Source organism: Podarcis liolepis (assembly GCF_965112155.1).
Source record: "Podarcis liolepis genome assembly, chromosome: 8".
Classification (NCBI taxonomy): domain Eukaryota; kingdom Metazoa; phylum Chordata; class Lepidosauria; order Squamata; family Lacertidae; genus Podarcis; species Podarcis liolepis.
The window spans coordinates 67,420,382-67,443,124 of NC_139560.1; the positions used below are offsets into that span (position 1 = coordinate 67,420,382).

Here is a 22,743-nt window from a genome sequence, read left to right on the forward strand (position 1 = left end):
ACTACCAGAACATCCGTGCGAGAATGAGTTTGCATTGCCTCAGCCAACATATTAAAACTGCATGATTTAACAGAATTAGTAGCTTTGCTTGGTAGGTAAGCCTTGATCCCGCCGGGCTAGAATCTTGACTTACATTCCCTATAAGCAGTTTATTCCGTATTACTTCCTCATGCATAAGATGTTAGTGGGAAAGGAAATGAATACAGTATTACAGTCAGTGCAAGTAAGCAGACTTCTGAATACCTGTGATTTGGTGCAGACGTACATTCAAACCAGGGTTTTGTGATTAGGATCACCCCATGGAATTGGTTGTAACATTCCTCCAACCATCTCCTGCTATGTAGACATTCCCCTTGGATGCCTCTGCCCAGGTGGGAAGTCATATGCAACTACTGCCAACTTGATTTAAAGTGAATCTATGTATCTTTTGGAACTCTGAGATACGTATGTATATATGTTTATATGTGTACACCCATCATTCACACTTTTCATGTGGACTATCTCAGGTGTACCCAGTTCAAACACAGTTGTCTTGTCAAATATGGGGGTTCTTTTTGCTTTGGTTAAACCTGTGTTCTCAAAGTGAGCTTAGGAGTAATACAGTGGTACCTCTGGTTAAGTACTTAATTCGTTCCGGAGATCCGTTCTTAACCTGAAACTGTTCTTAACCTGAAGCACCACTTTAGCTAATGAGGCCTCCTGCTACCGCTGCGCTGCTGGAGCACAATTTCTGTTCTCATCCTGAAGCAAAGTTCGTAACCCGAGGTACTATTTTTGGGTTAGTGGAGTCTGTAACCTGAAGCGTATGTAACCTGGAGCATATGTAACCCGAGGTACCACTGCACTTTATTCCATTTTAACCTAAGGTGATGACAGAGGCACAGAAAGAAAGAAAACATTTGGGGAAAGTGTGGATGGGTGTTGAAATTTGTGTGTGAAAGGGGAGGACTGGAAAGACGGCAATCACAACCCCACAGCCAGATTTTTAAGCATTAGTTCCATTGGGGATCTCATTGGTTCAATGCTGTATTCTCAAAGGGTATGAGAATTTGGGGGTGAGCCAAATTAACTCAAAAGCACCCTCAGTGCAGTAAGCCATCAGTGGGGAGCCTATCCAAATATATATAGGGCCAAAGAAGAGGTTGTGGTTATGGGGATCTTTTAGATGATTATGAACAGTATGTAGGAATCATGAACACATGCCATCAAATAACTATGAACATGTATATTATTCATTTGTTGGTGCTCTTTCCCATTTGTTGGTGCTGTTTCCCAATTGAGCATGTTTTTTGGAGCAGATGATGGAAATGGAACATCTTGTACCTGTGGCTCTCCCCGCCCCCACTTACCGGTAAGTTACCAGTAATTTCACAAAATCAGTAGAGCTTACCAAACACCAGGTATTGCTAAATGAATGGCTGCATGTCCTCTTCAACCTCTTGTACAAGAAGTATATAACACACGTCAAGTCTAAGTAAAATGCTTCCACGTGTTCCTGATTAACACAAACACTTAGCTGCACAGAGCCTGAGGAAATTCTACACTACAAGCTGAAATCACTTTAAAATAGTCTTGATTCCTCCTTCCCTCCCCTGCCTCAGGAGCCTTGGGAATTATAACCCTGTGATAGTATTGAGGACTCTCAGCAACTACTCAAAACTGTAATTCCTAGAGTTCCTTAGGGGAAGTTAAGACTGTTAAACAAGTTTAAAAGTGGTTTAGGTCTGCCGTACAGATGTGCTTTGAGGAGTGCACATTAGACGAGAGAGGTGGGAATGGAGCTGCCCTCCAAAGGAGTGAGTGGAATACAGGCAAGTGGAAAAATACAGGAATTTGCTATTAACTGAGAATTGCTACCACTTTCTCCTAATTATTTTTCTCATAATCGTTCACAAGGATAGGAAGCTGAGTCAATAGTTCTAGGGGAATTCTCAAGGGTTTGATTTTTAACAATAGATGATGACAGTAGAGGAAGGGAAGGACTTGGACATTGCAGTTGGGTGGGCAGCAGTTGTGGCAGGACAATGCAGTACTAACCCTATAAAAAGATTCAACTGGATCAGGCCAATGACCCATCTAGTCCAACATCTGGTTCTCACAGTGGACAATCAGCTGTCTGGAGGAAGCCCACAAGCAGAAACTGTGTTTCCAGCAACTGGCATTCAGGGGCATTCTGTCTCTGACAGTGGAAATACAACAAAGCCATCAGGTTTAGGAGCCATCAATGGCATTATCCTTCATGACGTTGTCTACTCTTCTTTTAAAGCCATCCAAGTTGTTGGCCATCACTGCCTCTTATGGGAGTGAATGCCATAGAAACCCCCAACCTTTTCACTGCTGGACACCTGCCAATTCCACCTTTCATTTCTGGGTGTTCACCAAACATTGGCTAGGATCCTAAGCTGTTCCTCTGTTCAAATAAAGAAGGAGAGTTTCCATTAACTTCTCCCTTACCTTTTTGCCCTCTGAACCATTTTCTCTGCCATTGCCAAGGTTCCCCCATCCCTCAGGAACAAGCATTTAGATGCCAAAGGGTGATACTGAGGAGGGATGGGAGAGGTGGGAAAGTCTGGCACTGAGAGTGTGATCACAGAAACGCAGTTAGGATCCAGGCCATCTTTTGTGTTGTCGGTGCAGAATACTGGTTGGAATGGAAGCAACTTGGGTTTAAATCCTTACTCAGCGCCTAAGTTCAATAGGTGGTCCTGGAAAGTCCCTGTCTCTTACCTGAACATGAGTCCTAAGATTGGAGAAAGGCCATAGCTCTGCTTTGCATGCAGAAGGCCATAGGATCAAGTCCGTATCCAGGTAGAACTGGGAGAGAACTCTGTCTGTAATCATGCATAGCCACTGCCAGTCAATACTAACCTAGATGGACCACTGGTCTGACTCAACATAAGTCAGCTTCCTATATTCCTGTGTTATTGTCAGTTCCTAGGATGGCCTCTGAGTTTCCTGGAGAAAGGACTGGATGCAAATATAGTACGCCAACAACTTTTGCGTATAGTAAAAACCCATTGGGTTCAATGGCGGGTGGGATTGCCCAAGTCATTTTTCCTGGAATCCCACCACCTTTAAATTTTTTTTTTTTTTTTTTTTTTGCCGCACATGTAAAGCTAAATGTGCACAAGCTAAGTGCATGCAAGTTGCAGGCTTACTGTATATGCATTTTGTTAGTTAATTCTATTTTAACCCTATGTTTTGGCTACAAAATAGGTAAAGGTAAAGGGACCCCTGACCATTAGGTCCAGTCGTGGCTGACTCTGGGGTTGCGGCACTCATCTCGCTTTATTGGCCGAGGGAGCCGGCGTACAGCTTCCAGGTCATGTGGCCAGCATGACTAAGCCGCTTCTGGCGAACCAGAGCAGCGCACGGAAACGCTGTTTACCTTCCCGCCGGAGCGGTACCTATTTATCTACTTGCACTTTGACGTGCTTTTGAACTGCTAGGTTGGCAGGAGCAGGGACCAAGCAATGGGAGCTCACCCCATTGTGGGGATTCGAACCGCTGACCTTCTGATCTTCAAGTCCTAGGCTCTGTGGTTTAACCCACAGCGCCAATGCCCCCCCCCCAAAAAAAAACCATGGAAAGAAGATTATTCTTGTCCCACATCTGTGTGGTAAAATTGTGGAGATATGGCTATATATGCATCCTTGGTTTTGAATATAAATATAACTGTTGATTATGTTCCAAAGAATTAGTTTCTCCTTTCAGAATGTATAAAATGGAAAATGGTCTTTTACTTAGCAGAATTCATTTGTAGAAAAACTGAACTGCATCCAAGCAGAAGTTAGACTTTCTTGTTCTATATATGTCACAGAGGAAGGAAAGGAATATTCTTCTGAGGCAGAAAAGGAAGGCTGGACTGTTGAAATCTAAACTGTAAAGTACATGTTGCATTTTCAATTAATTTTATTCACTGTTGCGGCTTATATGAATGGCTAATGAGGCACAAACTGTTTACACAAAAGGCTATATTTTTGTATAGCAAAGGAAAAAAGGAAATAAAGGGCGCTTGTCCCAGAAACTATTTCAACACACAAAAGAAGTAATGTTTCAATAGCTGCACCGTTTTAAAGTCCAGACAATATTGCAGAAGTTCAGACCAATTTTGGGGGGTTAACCACAAAAAATGTGTGCTATTTGCTCACTACCCACTGCATAGTAAGGATAATTTGTGTTATGCATGAGTCAGTTCCAAACGTTTGAAAATCCATAACAATGGACAGCCATTCCAGCAGATTATTTGGATCCAGAATTTTCCTCCTACAAATGGAAGAACTCTTTCCATTCACAGAATGGGACTGTGAGTCTATTGAGGCTCCCAAGGGGGAGAGGTGATTTTATCCAGTTCCCCCTCCCACACTGTTCTGGACCCTCCAAAGCAGATTTTCAGCGGACGCTGGAAAAGGAGGAATCAAGTGATAATTGCCTTTTCTCTCCAGCGTACACAGTACAAAAATCTCTGGCTGCGTGGCTAAAGGTTTAGAATCATGCTCCTAGGTTGTATTAAGGTTCTATTTAGTTGCAAGCCAATAGGGTGTTGGTTTTTTTAGCAGAAATCTGTACACATGAACTCTGGGTCCAAGCAATTATTTTTACTATGGAGGCTGGTGCCGTTAGAGCACCTTTCTCTCCTTGGGGCACATGGAAATAAACACTAAAGGCCTCTCTCGTTTCCTACCTGATATATGGTCCATTGCTATAACTCGAGCTGATTCAAATAAAGTTTCCCATTTTGGATGTCATATATTTCCACATCAAGCACACATAAATACAGGCTGCTATAGCACTTAAAACATATTGGCTTGCAACTAATGAGCGCCTTAATACAACGTAGGAGCATGATTCTAAACCTTTAGCCATGCAGCTACATACGGTACTTTTCACACTTTATTTGGTGAGTAGAATTATAAATATCCATAATCTGAGAACTAAACACATAGCACTAAATACTGGTCGGGCAATTGGAGACCATAGAATCAGGAGTACATGATCATTCATCTGGGCTTAGTTGATCATCTTTGCCACGTACAGCATGGCTTCTCTTGGACATCTGTGACATCTGATGACTTTCTAAGTTCCAAGGTTAAGTGAGAATTCCATGGGTTTACACAGAAAAGCAACTCAGTGTTGGATAGATCACTGGTCTTCGACTGGTGAGTTGGGATCCCACAGCCTGATCCAAGGTGGGTTGGAACAGGAACACTACAACCATGCAAATATCTATGGTAAAGGATTAAGAGACGGCTCCTTCAATTTATGTTTGGGTTAAAAGTGGGTCCTGGGTCTGGAAAGGTTGAAGATATCTCAAATGATCTAAATTTGTTATTAGTGTTGGCTTTAACATATTTGTTTTGGAATTAAGAGTCAAGTTTCCTTTTAAACCAGGTTCTTTAAAAAATATACTTGATTTTATTTTTGTTTTTTTAAAAGATTCGAATAATTTGTAACAATCTGATCTGTTTGTTTGTTTTATTTTAAAAGGATGTCACACTCCCTGTAATCTACATATAGGATTGAATGGCATCGTAGCCTGGGAGAGTTCTTTCATTCCCTGTGACATATTATGACAGAACTGTAATGCAGTTTTCTGCTTTGTTCATGCAAATAATCTACTTAAAAGTATTTGATATGATTATGGTATTCAAAGTGAGGAAGTGTCGTCCTCATGCTTGACTTTTTCTTTGTTCATCTTTGGACTTTGTTGGCTGCTAAGGTTGCGATTACTACAGCCCAGAGCTGAACTCCCAAGAAAACTACATTGGTAGAAATTCCATGTGAAGGAAGGAGATCAAGTTCAAGCTTTTTTCAGCTTGACCTACTTTTCTCTGGAAGATGTGCATGGAGGGAAAACTCTGCTAGCAAAATTGGGTGGTGGAATATATAGATATCTATTTAGCAAAATTTATATACCGCTTGATAGTCAAAAATCTCAAAGTGGTTTACAAAAATAAGAAAGTAAAACATTAAAACATTAAAAAACATTAAAATTATCAATTAAAAACAGTTGAAAGACTTGCATTTAAACATATTCAAAGTCAACAGTAGCAAAAAAGAAAATTCATGTAATTTCTACAATTCTGTGTTACCACTAAGCTCTTTGGGCAGGATTCAACCAACAAGCCCCACCAGCTGAAGGCAACACGAAGACTTCTGCTGGTGCAATAGGGCTTTCTCTCCTCTCCTCCCCCGGAGCGCTCCCTTCAATTTTTTTTTGGGGGGGTGTGTCAGGAGAACCACGGAACTGCGTGCTGGGGGAGCCGTGGGCAGATAGTTCCATCAGGCAAGCAGAAACACATGTGCTGATGGCGCAACCTGCTTAACGCTACGTTGAATTCCTCGCTTTGTTTTCATGCATGGAATCCTGCGTCAACACAGGCTATTTGTAAGCTTTATAGAAGCCATAATGGCCAGGCAGCAGGCTCCTTGCTATTAGTTCCATTACGCCAAGAGGGATTTTTGTCTCTTGGTATCCTGGACAACAGTTCCCCATGATGCATGATAAATGGAACAGTTGTTGAAAGTGACCGGAGTTTCAAAAACAACATACAATATAGGAAAAGGTGAGGGGGTGGATTTGCTGTTCAGAGGAAAAAGAATATTTCTCTAGGCACATGGAAGTCGTTGGGCTTGCTTATTCTAGCATCCAAACTGCCACTTAGGTTAGTAAAAGCACACAGAGAGAATAGAGATGCCTCACTATGAAGCAGAGTGAGGCATTCTCTTGATAGAAATTGCTATATAAGACCTAAGTCCTAGTATTGTTGTTAGATGGAAAGTATTCTTTTTCCCCTGACCAGTTTCTTCGGGAGGGAAAATCAGTAAGATTTTCCAGTCCAGGCTAGGCCTCTCTTATCACTCTTTCCACTGCACCAGTTCAGAAAGATTAAACACACTTAATCTTTGGTGCAAACATACAGAGGAGGGCTTTCAATTTAATCATTCCTTCTTCTTGCTCAATTAATCTTTACTCTTTCTCTGACTCCAATACCTAATCACTTCTCTTCCCTTTGGAAGTGCCCTTTTTTCCCTTTTTAGATGTGAGAGTATACTGACGTCTGAGTGTGTGTGTAGTGCAGGTTTCAGGCAGAGAAGATGTATTGCTTTAAAATGGAAAAGACTGCTTAAAGCTTAAGCGCTATGAAGTTTTCATCACAATTCGTTTTACGCAGACCTGGAAAATGGATTAAAACCAGAGGGCTAGACAAAAGTTGTATCTAGTGAGCCGTATGTTCTCACTCTCTTAAATATTGTCACGTTTCCCACATGTTAATTGTGGCTTTGTATTCCGGGCTAAATAGAAAAGCTCATGGAAAGTCCAGGTTTGTTTGTTTGTTTTGCTTTATGGGCCAGATTCCCCGATTGCATGATAGATATACACAGTAAGAAAATTGATATTTTCAGAATGGTGCTATTAAGGATCATGTTAGCATGGCGGCATAGCCATTCAGTCACTCACATTTTCAGAAAAGGACCAAATTTACACAACTGGTTGAGGAATGCATTCTGATAATTTTCATTTATTAGGGTCTATGGAGTTGCATACACATGATAAAGGGTGAAATTCAACAGAGCCTAATGCGAAAGTTCCTCCTTCTCCTTCCCCTGCCCTGTAACCTCTAGAACAGATTTAGGACTGTGTAAGGAACGTGGGAGGAAGAGAAAGTGGAAAAGTCCCTGTGCACTAGTGGAACTCATGCAATTATTTAGTTGAATACTGCCCACTGTTTCATGGTATTACACAGTGATTTACATGAAGCGAGAAGTTATTACCACGGTTCATAAAACACAAAGATAGCTTTGAACAGTAATGGAAACCATTGCAATGCGGCCACCTCATGAGAAGAGAAGACTCCCTGGAAAAGACCCTGATGTTAGGAAAGATGGAGGGCACAAGGAGAAGGGGACGACAGAGGACGAGATGGTTAGACAGTGTTCTCGAAGCTACCAGCATGAGTTTGACCAAACTGCGGGAGGCAGTGGAAGACAGGAGTGCCTGGTGTGCTCTGGTCCATGGGGTCATGAAGAGTCGGACACGACTAAACAACTAAACAACAACATATGAAGCAATGTCACATGTAACAATACACATGATCAAAAACATAAAAGCAGAAACTTAGACATATCTGTGTTTATTTTAAAAAGTGATATTTGTTTTTAATTTATCAGATATCTATGCTGGACAATATGGTTTCAGGTTAGGAAACATCATTGCTAAAGTGCAGCCCAACGCATGGAAGGTTAGCCTTTTTGCACTTTTAGTGGTTCTGATATCTGTTTCTGCAGCCATAAGATTAGCAGCTCGTGACAAGCATGGGGAGCTTCAGAGAATGTCATTCAGAAGGGCTGCTAGCTCCAGCTTGTTGTGGAATGAGGATGGGCAGGCCTTGGAAGCCATGCCTAGCTCCAGACATGATCACCCTGGTAGACTGTCCTCTTTATATTTCTATACTTTCATAGCAATTATTTCTATACTTTCATAAAAATGCAACAAGGCAGTGTACATCATATTGTACATCGTATGTACAATGACATGCATAGATTCTTCTATAGTGCTACATGGGACAAATGCCAGTCACAGCAGTGGATCAGGAAGCTCTGGCAGGGCATTCCACATAGATCAGGCGCATTATTTTTCCATGTTCAGCTTTAGAAGATCACATGTTCAATCCCTGGCATCTCTAGGTATGGCAGTGAAAGACTTCTTTATGAAATCCAAGAGTCACAGCCATAATACTGAGCTTACGTGGACCAGTGGTCTGGCACAGTAGAAAAACTGCTTCCTTAAATGTGTCAATTTTGAACCTGACATGTTTAATCAGAGAAAAGTCATTGTTAACATTTGTCAAAGATTGGAGACCTCTCATAGACTTTTTGCGTGAAAAAGAAACAATGATACCTGGATTTGAGGAAAGTGGCTTTGTTGGGTGTTACATTGGATTGGATGAAGTGAGTATTGTTTTTTATAGTGAACAGATGAAGAATTAGAAGTTCTTTGTTTTCTTTCTCTTTTAACCTTTCTTCTATTCTTTTTTTCTCTCCACCCCTTTTTATGTTTTTATTGTATCTAGATAAAAATCTTGGTTTGGTTTAAAAAAGGGGGAGGAGATATTAAGTTTTGTATTTTTCTCTATAAACCTTAACAACATTTATTAAAAAAGAAAAAGAAAACTGCTTCCCATCATCCTATGGCTTAGCTTAGTGTATGTCTGAGCAGAACTGAAGTCTTGCTTTAGTTTGAACTTGTCATGTTGGCTGAAATCTGTGGTGAAGTATTTGCGCCTGGGACTTCTTGGTCTAAAGTGTGAATTTTTACTCTTTCAGCCATGTTAATATTTCCTTTGATCCCGCTCTGACTGCAGGCATTGGCTAGGAAGCCATGTGAACATCACACCATTGTAAAAGATTTTCCACATCAGTCCAACGAATTTCTCCAAACTGTTCATTCTTACGGCAGACTTTGGAAGCTATTAAAAATTATTGTTGGGTTGGGGAATGGGATCATATGCATTTCTGAAAATGGGTGAATGAAGTCTTAAAGGTAAAGGGACCCCTGACCATTAGGTCCAGTCATGGCCGACTCTGGGGTTGCAGCACTCATCTCGATTTATTGGCCGAGGGAGCTGGCGTACAGCTTCCAGGTCATGTGGCCAGCATGACTAAGCCGCTTCTGGTGAACCAGAGCAGCGTACAGAAACACTGTTTACCTTCCCTCCAGAGTGGTACCTATTTATCTACTTGTACTTTGACATGCTTTCGAACTGCTAGGTTGGCAGGAGCAGGGATCGAGCAACGGGAGCTCACCCCGTTGCAGGGATTCGAACCGCTGAATGAAGTCTTAGGATGTGTTAAATATATATGTATCATGCCCTTGCTTTAAATTATCAAACTTTACCACTTGTATGGAAACAAGGCAAAATTTCTGTCCAAGATTAAAGACAGAATCCCATATAGACGTGGGCATGTTGATGACAATTGAACTCATGTCTAAGCACTTTTGGAAATGTACCATAGCTGTTTATTGCTGAACAAACATTCATAGGCAACATTGTTCTTCATCAGATACATGTGGAAAATATGTTTCACTCACATCAGTGGTACTTACTTCTATGTAATTGGTACACTGGTAACTTTTCCCCCTGTGTTTAGGATTGAAGTTTATGATGTGCAAATATTTCCATTTTTTATTTCATGTATCAAAAAGTAAACTGGAAATAAGTCTCCTATCTGGCAAGAGCTGTTTTGAAGATACTCTGTTCTTGTTGGGTTTTGCAACCTTTTCAGGCTTTTGCAACTTTTAATCACATGCGTTTCAGTTCTCAGTACAGTACATTGCTTTCCAGTGTGAATTCAGCTGCAGAAAAGTTTTGGAACGGATTGATTTTTTAAGGCTGTTGAATTGTGGGGAAGGAGCAGCAGTTCACAAGCTTTATTTTCAGTTCTTGTTCCATATGCCCATGAGAACCAAGGTAGCGTTAGCAGTGGAAATGGAAAGCAAAATGAATTTCCAGTAATGTATGGACGATGTAATACGGTAAAGATTATTCCACCAAAAAAAATAATGAAGGACATGATTGTAGTCTGCCTTAAGTGGATCAGATTAAAGAGAAAGAAACTAGAATGCATTTTTCCCCCAGTACACTTTTTAATATTACAGCTTTTCCTTAAACTGATCATATTTTGAAGCAACGTTTTATAATTTAATATACCACAATTTAGAATTTAATATGGCAGTGATCTGGTTTTAGCTGTCTGTGAAGAAGATTATGTTCCAGATGGTTGAAGTTATAATCTAAGCCTACTGTAGCCACCAACATGCGCCATATAAATGAGCAGCAAAGGAACTAAACTGAGATTTTGAGGAGGATCACTCAGCTTGTGTGTTAGGCTTCCAGGACTTTCCTACAAAGAGTGGCTGAAAGGCAATAGCATGATGCCTTGTCTGAACATAATGGAAGAAAGAACAGCCATGCTTGAGTGTGGGGAGAAGGTACATGTACTGCTGTTTTGCCCTTTTACCACCAGTGTTGATGTGTGTTTGATGCTGGAGATGAGAGGCATCGAAATTCTGCACTGTTTCTATACCAGGATTCTTGCTTTTGTTTTGCCACTTTGTTCCTTCGAAAAGCTGGACAAGTGCTTCTCCACTGGAGTGTTCCTGCTGCAGTAACATTGCTAGATAAATAAGGAGGACTCTCTAAAACCGACCTTGATGTGCTGTGAGCCCCGAAGAATTATGTCACTCCTCACTACTGATGTCAGAGGCACCACCTAGAGCAGTGGAAGCTGCCTTGTCTGGTCAGACAGCTTGTCCATGCAGTCCAGTATTGCCAATTTTGATAGGCATCAGCTCCCCAGGGTCCCAGGAGATTGTTTTTTGCATCGCCTGGTTTCTGGTCCTTTTCGGTGGGACTTCCTGGGTGCAAAGCATGTATGGGGATTCCAAGCATTCCTGAAAACAGAGTCACTGCAGCATTCATGACAGTAAAGGGCACACAAGTTGGGAGGGAGAATGACATATTCCTCACAGTGGAAAATGATGATGAGTTTGCGAGTAGCACAGTAGTGCTTTGATGAGGGAAAACATCTAGACCCCACAGCCCATATATACTTTAAAGCGGTTTGGATCACAGTATTCAAGACGGAATAAATGTAAATAAAAACTCATTTAGACAGGATTACGCTGGCATATGACCCAGTTTCATGTTGCTTTTAATTTTTTTACTTTTAATTTCATGGGGGTTTTATGTACACCACTTTCATCAGGATGCATATTTTCCTTGATCCAGTAGAACAGAGATGTGCAAAATAAGCAAGCCAAGATATCTGACATGCACAAAAAATGCAAAGTAATAATGAAATCAGACTTGTGATATAAACATACGACAAGGGATAGGGAAGACATGGGGCACCTTGGAAAAGCTCCAGGCAGCTACCTGAGGATGCAACAGAGCCTACTTTTGTGCCGTAACCTGTGTTTGGTTTACGTGTTCCAATTGGTGTTCCTACAGACGGAGACTCGCACCATCTGTGCTTCAGTCATTCTGCTTCCTGTTTCATTGCCCACAGCTCCCTAGAGTACCAGGGAGCAAAGTGGGCAACAGCCTTGGCGGGATTGCCTCTTATGTTATCCGTGACGCAAAGTTCAAAGAGATTCTTTCAGTTCTCAGTAATCTAAACAGCCTAGTAGGCTCTTGGTGGCTTGTTATTATAACACTGTGCCTGCTGGCAACGCAATTTGGTAGCAAATGGTGGGCAGACAGATTGGCAGAGGTGTGGGATGCAATTAGATGCACGCTTTCCAACGAGTGGCTCTGGTCCAGGTTCGTTAATTGTCTTACTTTAAATGTTGTGAGGATCCTATGCCGTGTGTTTTTTTTGGGGGGGGTGAGGGGTTATTGGGTTGTTGTTTTTATTTTGATTATGTGTTTTGTGATTTTATATTTTGATTTCATTCTGTGAACCACTCTGAGACCTCCGGGTATAGTGCAATATATAAATTCAATTGATGATGATGATGATGATAATAATTGATCTTCCCAAATTATAGATTGAAGTAGGATGTTTAGAGAGGCTGACTTGGCTGAGGTCATTAGGGTATATACATAGCTGTGTTGAGATTTGTAGCAGGAACTTCCGAATTCACCGTAAGCTAACCTTCTCCACACCATGCGTTCTACAATTTTACTTCTGGTGGTCTCCTTCCACAAACACACCCTTCCAAATGCAGGTTACATAGAAACAGAACTACTTCATCTGTTCATTAGCCAGTTCGCTAAAAAGCACGGGGTTTTGTGTGTGTGTGCGCGGGGAAAATTTGGTTTATAATAACTTCTGGAGCATTTAAGTGAGGTTAAACCAGTGCTTATCCCACAGCCCTCTCTTTGGTGAGATTCCCTCCTTGGGGAGGGGGGGGGGTTGGCTTGTTGACTTTTTGTTTCATTTAAAGCCGCCTGTGGCATGAACTCACTTCAGTTCCTACCCACATCACTGCATTCCTGAGATGTTTTCATAGGCTTTAAGCAAGATCATCTGACAGCAACCAGCAAGTCAATGAACTTTATACACAATTAAATACCAGAAGCTGGGAGAATTTGCTACAGAATATTTCTTTCTCCTTCCCCTTGTGCGTACCCCCCCCACCGCCCCCACTCCTTTAGGAAACAATACCTGTTATGTTGGCCATGCACTGGTGGTGTGAATGTCACACGTAGTAATTGAGCTCGTTTCACATGATTTAATACTGAACAGACTTAAGTAAGAAGAATGATTGCATCCTTTACATGGGCCTCACAGAACAGTCACCTCCCACACTGTTTATTCAGACTCGGAGCTCAGCCATTCACTGTTTAAGCCGGGGTGGGGGTGGGAGCCACCGGGAACAGTCTTGAAGCATGTGTTCTTTTGGTACAAAGTAGAGTTGGTTGTACTTTGCTTTTGTGTTTGTTTTTTAATTTTTAATCCAAGTGACAGATTTTGAATTGCAACCATTGCAAGGAGCTGGGTTTCTTTCCTTTCCTTTCAACGTTCAACAGCACAGATCCAAGCCACATCTCTGTTTAAAATAATAACAATAATAATAGCTGTCTGAGGATTCCTAGCCAGTAAAATTACTGGGGTGGAGGTGGAATCGCTCCTCTTCAGTGTCCTAAGATGGACTCAAAAGACAGACATTGCAAATTAATGGAAATTTTCAAATCAAACCTAGGCGCGTATTCTGGCAGGAGCCCCTGGGATGACTAATCAAGCTCCTGTAAGAGCCCCTCTTGAGTTCTCCAAAGCCACCTTAGAAGTGTGAAGTAAGAAGTGCAGATGTTGATTAAAACTAAAGTTTATGGGGTGAATTGCCTGCACCCACAGGCCTGCACCCACCAGGTTGAATGCACCCTACCAGCTATGTAATGTGCTGCTTAACAACAACAACACCACCACCTTTTTGTGTGTGAGTGTGTGTGTGTTACAATTCCAAGTAGGAGGCAAAACCATGAGGTTTATTGAGCCCCCACTGAGCTTCCATGCTGGTGGGCTTTGCTTGGCTTGGTAGGTCACGAGTTGTACAGGTCTGGCTAAGAAGCTCAGAGCTTAATTCTATGAACAGCAGAAGCCCGGAGCTATTTTCCAGTGGAATATTTTGAGCTCCAAAATTCATTATGTGAAGGAAAGGAAGGGGGAGAATAATAAAAAAAAGAAAGGCAGGCATTAGAATGATAGGGTTATTTGAAGGATTAACATATAATTAAGTTTGGAAAATGTAAATGAGTAGTATACACAGGTGAATAAAAGGCTAATCTCCGAGACCAACAGCTGGTAGGATGTTGACCGAAATGGCCTAGACATTGGGCATACATGGAACACTTAAAGGAGGAGTGGGCAACCTTTCTCTGGGCAGTGCCAGAGTGGAAAGTGGATGGGCCACCCCTTCTCTCTCTGACAGCCCCTTCTCTCTTCCTCACCCCACAGCGGGCCATCTGAAGTAGACGAATTGCTCTTGCCAGAGGTCTGAACTGATAGCTTTCGGAGGACTTTTTGAAACAATCCTAGGGCTGCAGAGTGTCTACTCCTAACTTAAAGAGCCTTTTATTTTAGAAACCTCTATCATGTCCATCTGTGTCCCCTTCCAGTCATATTTTTTTTTTCTAAACTAGAAAAGCTGCAAATGATTTAGCTTTCCCTTGTGGTCAGAGTGCTCCAGTTAATTGAACATTGGCTGCCCTCTTGCTGCCCCTTTTCCAACTCTACAGCATCCTTCTTTGCAATGGGACAACGGGTTATTTACACAGTATACTGTGTGTGGTTGCATCATAGATTCTGATACAGTAATGACATTACGTTACCAGCTGCTTTGTTTTCGAGTCCTTTCCCTATCAACTCTCCTAGCAAGGAGTTTGCGTTCTCATGGAGCTGTCCATCACAATCCCAAATCTTTCCTGATCAGTTGCTGCCAGTTGGCATTTGGAGACTGAAGTTAGGATTTACCCCTTGCCACTCGACACACATACATACACAGTATGCATCAATTTACAATTACTTGAACCAATTTCTACCAATTTTAGATCTCACTCATCTACTTTGAAGATAAGCTTTTGGAAGAACTGTGTAGGCTGCTTAGGTTCTCACCAATCTGAATAAATTTGAATAATTTGAATAAATCTGCAGACTTTGCTAACTCACTGCTGCCTCCAGATAATATATGCATTAATTTAATACCAGTCCCAAGAGGGATAAACTTAATACCAGTCCCAGTACTAGCCCCAGTATAGATCCTTGGGAGATCTCAGTGCTTCCTTCCCTCCCATTGTGAAAGCTGTCTACTCTTCCACTTTCTGCTTCCTGTTCTTTAACTACTTAACAATCCACAAGAGGACCATTCCTAACTTAACAGTTATGCAATAAGTTTACCTCAATTTGATGAAAGCTTGTTGGAAGTTCAGGTTCAGAATGCCTACCTATCTGCTTGTTTGTTGACATATTCTAAAGGTTTGGGAAGGCAGAAGCCATTTTTCCTTGGCTAGGTTTATTCTTTATGTTGAACAACTTGGTCTTTAAAAAATTCTTTCCACTCATTTAACCCAGGAGAGATATTAAGCTAATGGCCAGTCATATCCCAGATCACTATTTTAAAAGGCCAAACGGAAGCCACATAGTGCAATGTTGAGGATTCTGTGACCTTCAAGATATTGTTAGACTACAATTCCCTTCATCTCTTGCCATTGGCCATGCTGGCTGGGACTGATGAGGGCTGGAGTCCAGTCACATCTGGAGAAGCACTGGGTGTCAGTCCCTGATGTAGTGGATCTAGCCAACTTGGAGACAGGATTCTCTAACCTACAGCTAGTGTACACCTGCAATATAATAACAAATTTGTGTGTGACCTTTTTTGGGGGGAGGGGGGTTCCTTGAACAGAAAATCCGCATTAGCAACAGAGATGTATTGCTTTACTCTGCAGCAGTGTGCAATCAGAAAATTATGGAATTGGTTGTCAGCAACACTGCAAGCAGTTATGGTTGTGCTGATTTTTCAATTAACAGTCCAACCAGTAGGATCATGCAAAAAATCAATGCGTCATTCAAAATTGTTTTCACAACATTTCCCCCCATTTATATTGCTTATTCTTGGTTTTCAGGCATGAGTATTGTTATAAATAATCTTGACAACAGTGCTTAACTGTTAACAAAGTGTGAGTGACTTATGTGAGTTAAAGTTATATTATGATGCACAACTCTTCTTCCAAGAAGCACTGAGCAGACCACATGTGGTCTCCAGGAAGTCTGCTACCGAGGTGCTGTTTGGGCTAGATTGACTTAGCTTCAACTAATGGGGCTTATCCTGTACCTTTTGTCTATTCCCTGGGCTCTATGAAATTGGGAGCAAAAGCTTATATCTCTCTGGCTGCACTTATAGTTGTCCTCATGAGCGGGCACAGTTTATCTTATTCAGATGAACACTGCAGTTGTTGCCTGATACCTTAGACGTATAGAATTGTGAGAGCAAGTTATCACTGGCTTTGAATACTAGATCTGGTCTGCATATTTATTCCCACTTGAAAGAACCCTTGAGTTTACAGGAGCTCATCCTGGGCCTTTCCTTTCAGTGCAGTGCCAGCTGGTTGCTCCTGTTCCCTTTGAGCACATGGAAGTGCTGCAAACATTGCAATAAATGCAGTAAATTCCATGTTTACAGTGATTTCCATGTGCTCATTGGAGTACCTTTGGGCCTTTGAGATCCTTTTAGACTGAGAACATATCCCAATGGGATTTCTCAGTGTGGTTGTTAAGCAAACGGTAATGATGATGACAAATGATGGCGGCATTAAATAGCGGAAGGACAAATCTCACATTATTGGAGTAACTGATGAAGAAGACGGATGGGGTAAGAGTTGAATTATGGATGTAAGTTGCTCTTGGCTGATTTATGGAGGCTTAAACTGGGGGCAATAAGGGGGGAAGTATGATTTCAGACCCTGTTGTATACCAATCCCATTCTTGTGGTTTAATGTGCAGAGTAATCTAAACTCAGTAGCTGTTGTGGTTTATCAGTTTCTGAGGAGGATGCTTTTCTAAGAATATGGTCTCTTCCTGCTGCCAAAGGCCTATTTCTGTCAGTTTGTCAGCTGTGAGAGAATTACGGTTTAAAATAACTGTTTGGTGGTAATAAGGCCAAACAGTCCCTCAATTCACACTGCAGGTGACCCGGACAGAAATTATATTGACTGAAGCAGTATTTAAGCACATGACACCAACATTACATTTGAGCGCATGCCAAGAAAAATGCAAGCGTGGCTAAAACTGGCAGCAAGGATAAGGGATTAACTTGTCCTTCTAGGTCCGTAAATGAGGCCCTCAGACAAGCTTTCCGCTTGGGAGCATGAACACCATGTGTTTATGGTACAAAATAAAATATAATAAATCCCCTTCATTTATTAAGTCAGCAAAAAATCTGTATACCTGCTATTCCCTTGTCCTATTTCCAGTAAGTGGGTCATTCCGTTTTCTGTTCTTAGCAGAAATGGGCTGTGCAGCTTCGCTTGCTTTGCAGGGAAATCACACAGTATTTTTTTATTCACATACACACCATATTTTCATGCGAAAATAAATTGGCTGATTTGAAACCACAGACCGAATAAAACAGTTTAAAAAATCCCTTACTCATCTTTAAAAATATACACCATTTGACTAAGAGAGAAACTGACACTGTCCCCCCCCCCCCCCCCGCTTACTAAACTGCAAAACCAGTCGCTATTGATACTAAAACAGCATTTTTGGAGGGTAAAGTTCCAGATGAGAAATCGGGAAATAAAAGGGTGTATATGCCGTTACATCATATCCATTTAAGAGAAACAAATTGGTGTTGCCAGAATGTTTGTGTTTGTTTCCAACAAGGGAAAATTAGTTTCTGATGTGTACGTGTGTGGTTGAATTGCCCACAGTGCGGTGCATTCGTCCCATGATAGTAACTGCTAGAAGAGGGCTGAGATCTAACAAGTTAAATATTAAGTGGACAAAGTTTGGATCTGGGTTCGCTAAACTTTTTTTGTAAGAACATTTAATAGGTCAACAATCTGTAACAACAGAAGTGTTTCGCCTGGTGGGGTGGAGACACAAGCAATAGTCTCTTGAGAGCAGCATCTCTGTCGCTTACCAGGAGGGAAAGGGGCGAGGAGAGGTCAACGTTTAAACTTGCTTTGACTTTTCCCCCCAATAGGGGAATTTTGAACCTCTCTTCGCATATACAGTGGTACCTCGGGTTAAGTACTTAATTCGTTCCAGAGGTCCATTCTTAACCTGAAACTGCTCTTAAGCTGAAGCACCACTTTAGCTAATGGGGCCTCCTGCTGCTGCCGTGCCGCCGGAGCACGATTTCTGTTCTCATCCTGAAGCAAAGTTTTTAACCCGAGGTACTATTTCTGGGTTAGCGGAGTCTGTAACCTGAAGCGTATGTAACCCCAGGTACCATTGTATAAGCCTAAGTTTCAATAGCATAGTGGCCATAAAACTAGTCTTGCTAGCCACAGAGGGCTCCAACCTTGCTTTTCTTTTCACAGCAATTGCCACGCTTGCTGCCATATTGCACCCCTCTCTGTTCCTAGAGGCCCAGGTGGCCTCTGTGGGCAGGAGTGCCTTTTACCAGTTTGGGCTGATGAAAACTATGGCCCTTTCTGGACCTGCGAAGCCTGATTGCTGCCATCCATGCGGTGGTAACTTTGAGAATGAACTACTGCAATGCATTCATGTAGAGCTGCCCCTGAGGTTGACTTCTGGTGCAGTGAAATCCAGCGGCTCACCTGTTCACAGGGGGAAGGATTTCATTGCTCCTGAAATCCCTCAAAGCCAATTAGTTACCAGGATAGGTTCTGGTGTACAAAGATTGGTATTAGGAGACTTCAGAGATTGTCTCACCCCTTCTGTACCCAGCTGACCACTGTGCTCCGCATTAGAGGGGTCTCTTGCAAATGCAATCTCATTAGGAATCCCATTCCATAGGATGTAGGAATCGGACTATTTGTCTGGCAACACCTACACTTGGAACTCCCGTTACCTGTCAGACAGATGCAGTACCATTTCCTCAGTCTTTCCAATGAGACTTTTATCCCAGTCCGTAATCTTGAACGCGTTTTACATGTGTTTTTATTGTCGAATTGCTTCAGGGTGCCTTATGGGAAGCAGCAAATAAATAAACAAACAAACAAAGCTGTTTCTGAAACTTACAGTGCAAGTCTAAGCCAAGTCTGCTCAGATGTAAGTTCCAGTGGGTTGCATTCAATGAAGTTGTTTCATTAGTGGAAGGACTTCTATTTGTGCAGTTGAACTTCCCCTGCCCTTGTTGCCCGGTTCCCACTCCCCTGCCTGCAAAATCTATTCTGGGTTTCGCCCCAACCTTCCAGAGCAGATTTAGGGAGGGCACGGGAGGGGGTGTTCCGTTGCAGAAGTGGAATTTGTGCTAAATGGCACAACTTCGTTGGATACAACCCATTGGAGTTCAGTGCAGTTTGTTCTCAGACAAGTGGGAAGAAAATTGTAGCCTCAGAGGTGTTTCGAATGTGAAGCATTTAAGCATGGAGCATAAAATAATTAAAATAGAAAATTCACATTATTTATGCCTTAGCATGTCTCCCCCCTTCTGTATTTTGCTGCTTAAGAATTGTAGGCCACAGGCAGGGACATTAAATAAAAACCCTGTTGCAATGAGCTCAATATTAAGCATTTTATTTTTAATAATTTTTAAATTTTTATTACATTCATAAATGTGCTGCATAAAAAAACTGATGAAGATACTAAACAGTAAACATATATCAGCTAAAACATCATAAATTAAAACATAGTAAAAAGTATCAGTTAATATCAGCTACTCTAAAGGATTAAATGACACACATACACACAATGTTATTTAAGTATTTTATAAATAAGGGCAATATTTCAATAAACCTCTTACTTTGATTTCCAAAAGAACTCCTTGTGAAATAAGTCAATTTTACTGACAATTTTCTGCCAGATTTTTTTAAACCAGTCAAAGTATTAGGCACTTTATAAATAATAATAAAAGAAGGAGGAGGTGGAATTCTTTTTTTACTGGTTTAATGTAAGCTCTTTGCCTGACCTAAAGATGCTCTGTCTATCCAGCTATAAATTGGAAACTTGTTTCCCTCCTCCTCAGTTATATCATCGTTTATACACATTTGCCCATAATTATCTAGATTTTTCAGGTATCTTGCTTCCGCCGTCCCCCATCTGTATTTTTTGGCCAGCTATAGTTTTTCTCTCCTTCTTTTCCTCTATTCTTGTGACAAACCTGGAGGTTCAAACTTACAACTTTCCCTCCTGAACCCCCTGGCTTTCACAGAGCTCAAAACCCATATAAACCTTTTTTCCCTGCCACTATTATGGATACTTATCATACCCAGAAACATGTTTCATAAAAAGAAGAAATGAAAATCAATATTATCCGCGAGTGGGGGTGTCAAATTGGCAACATTAATTAAAGCAATCTGTCGAAGGAGTTCCCCCAAACCTCTAGAACAGATTTAGCCAAGTGCAAAAGGACCCAAGAATATTCAAAAGTGGTTGTTTGGTTCGTTGGTTTGCTAATTTCTAGAAATCAAGAATATGTAGCGTTGCAGTAAGGGGTGGGGGGGAGTCACTTCTAAAAATGGCAAATATATATTTAAGCATCTAGATGCAAAATTCCCACATTACCTGACTCAAATTCTTACCTCGCCAAGACATTCCACTGCTTCCTTGGTTGCATAAATTTTTCGTTTGTTTACTCCATTCTTAAAAGTAAATAAATAAATGAGTCAAGCACATGTCCTCTGAGAACAAAGAAGCAAGAAGAGGCAGGTTGTTCTAGACAAAGACTCTCTTTGAAATTCCCGGGCCAACCTTTGAAGAGAGAGAAATTATCTGATAGGGAAACCCACATTTGATTTAAGCCAATCTGGGTCAGCCAAAGTGAGGTAGGCAAGGCTTATTTATACCAACCAATCAGAGAGGAGGGTTATTTCATTCTGAGCAGGAACCTGAAGTAAGCACTGCATGGTGTTTGGCCATTCATCTGACTAAGGGGTGCTGGCTACCAGGCATTTTGCATCTCTCTGGACATAACTGCCAGGCAAAAAGAAGTTCCATTTGCAGGGCAATTTAAATGAGTTAGTATTATTTAAGTAACAGGTTAATAGGGGTGGGTGGGGTGATTTTGCTGTGTGACAGGCTTCAGGTCATAAGGGGGATGGATGGTGCATATACAGTGGTACCTCGGGTTAAGTACTTAATTCGTTTTGGAGGTCCGTTCTTAACCTGAAACTGTTCTTAACCTGAAGCACCACTTTAGCTAATGGGGCTTCCTGCTGCTGCCGCGCCACCAGAGCACGATTTCTGTTCTCATCCTGAAGCAAAGTTCTTAACCTGAAGCACTGTTGCTGGGTTAGCAGAGTCTGTAACCTGAAGCGTATGTAACCTGAAGCGTATGTAACCTGAGGTACCACTGTACACGCATTCAAGAGACTATCTGTAGCCCAACAGCTATGCAGACAGTGCAAATGCCTAAGAAATACTGTGTTTTATCTTTTAGAAGTTTTCTCCCCTATTACTTTTAAATCCCTTTCCTATTTCTCTTTAAGTAAATTTATAACTTGGCTCCCTAGATCCTTCCATACCTCGTTCTACCCATGCTTGCTCTGGTCATTTGTTACCTGCATTTGCACTCCTCATAAATATTGGGGGAGTGTGTGATATTTTTATAAGATGATTTGGCGGCAGTTCTGTTATGTTTTGGGGAGGGCAAGTCGTGGAGCTCTGCAGAAAAGCCCCCAAACGGATCGGAGTTAGTGAGGCGATTAAGAAATAAACCCCAGTTCTTCACAGTTTTATATTTTAAAAGCTGTAATTAATCTACAACCTGTTTATCTCAGAGTACATTAGAACGAATGAGAGTGCCCTAGCGTAAATTGAATGTTGTATGTTGTATGCAGCCCAAATTAGTAAATCCCTGTGTAGCTGAATGTCTGTTGATCTCTCTCTGATACATTTCATTCCTGTCTCTAAGGAAAATGCATTAATGAGTATAAACTACAGTTCCAGGGAAAATGTGTCTTGCATTATACAATATTTGTTCAGTGAAATACTCTGAACTCCAAGAACACCGGTAGTGGTGCATATCTACATTCTAAGAATTAAATCAAGTGGTGTATATTTACGTTCTAAGAATTAAATCATCCTGCCACATCTATTGAGGCTTCCTGCTCTTAAAAAAAAAGTGGGGGAGAGAAACAGAAAAAGAGAATGTCTAAGACAGAAACTGATAACACATGTCTGTACTCTGTTTCTGTACTCATAAGCCATAGACTCATTGCAAAAGTGAACCGAGTGGTGTTTAATTTCTAGAAAAAAAATAACTGATGGGACCGAAGTCTGGCTGTGACCACAAACGTTTCACCTTGAAGCCCTTCCCCTTAATCTCAAATGGCCAGGCAATGCATTTAGCCATTGTTACTGGAGGGAATGCACTCTGTACCTGCTCAGGGGGACTTGCATTTATGCTTACAGTGGTACCTCTGGTTAAGAACTTAATTCGTTCCGGAGGTCTGTTCTTAACCTGAAACTGTTCTTAACCTGAGGTACCACTTTAGCTAATGGGGCCTCCCGCTGCCGCTGTGCTGCCACCATGTGATTTCTGTACTCATCCTGAGGTAAAGTTCTTAACCCGAGGTACTACATAGATTTTAGGGACTGTAACCCGAAGTGTCT

General features: G+C 41.5%; 2 protein-coding genes across 5 annotated transcripts in view; one reads left to right on the top strand and one right to left on the bottom strand.

Annotated features, from left to right (window-relative positions):
* Positions 1-22,743, top strand: part of BCL2 (BCL2 apoptosis regulator) — a 181,287-nt gene that overhangs the window by 55,547 nt on the left and 102,997 nt on the right. The window lies entirely within an intron of this gene.
* LOC310714353 (uncharacterized protein) overlaps positions 17,494-22,743 on the bottom strand; it is a 41,638-nt gene continuing 36,388 nt past the window's right edge. For both annotated transcript variants that reach the window (XR_014529650.1, XM_083519782.1), the window contains 2 exons: positions 20,712-20,771; positions 17,494-19,153 (listed from right to left, as the gene is read on the bottom strand). Coding sequence is in view for 1 of the 2 variants with exons in the window: in XM_083519782.1 (XP_083375908.1) it covers positions 18,897-19,153; positions 20,712-20,771 (317 nt within the window). In the remaining variant the exon portion in view is untranslated. The remainder of the gene's footprint in view (positions 19,154-20,711; positions 20,772-22,743) is intronic.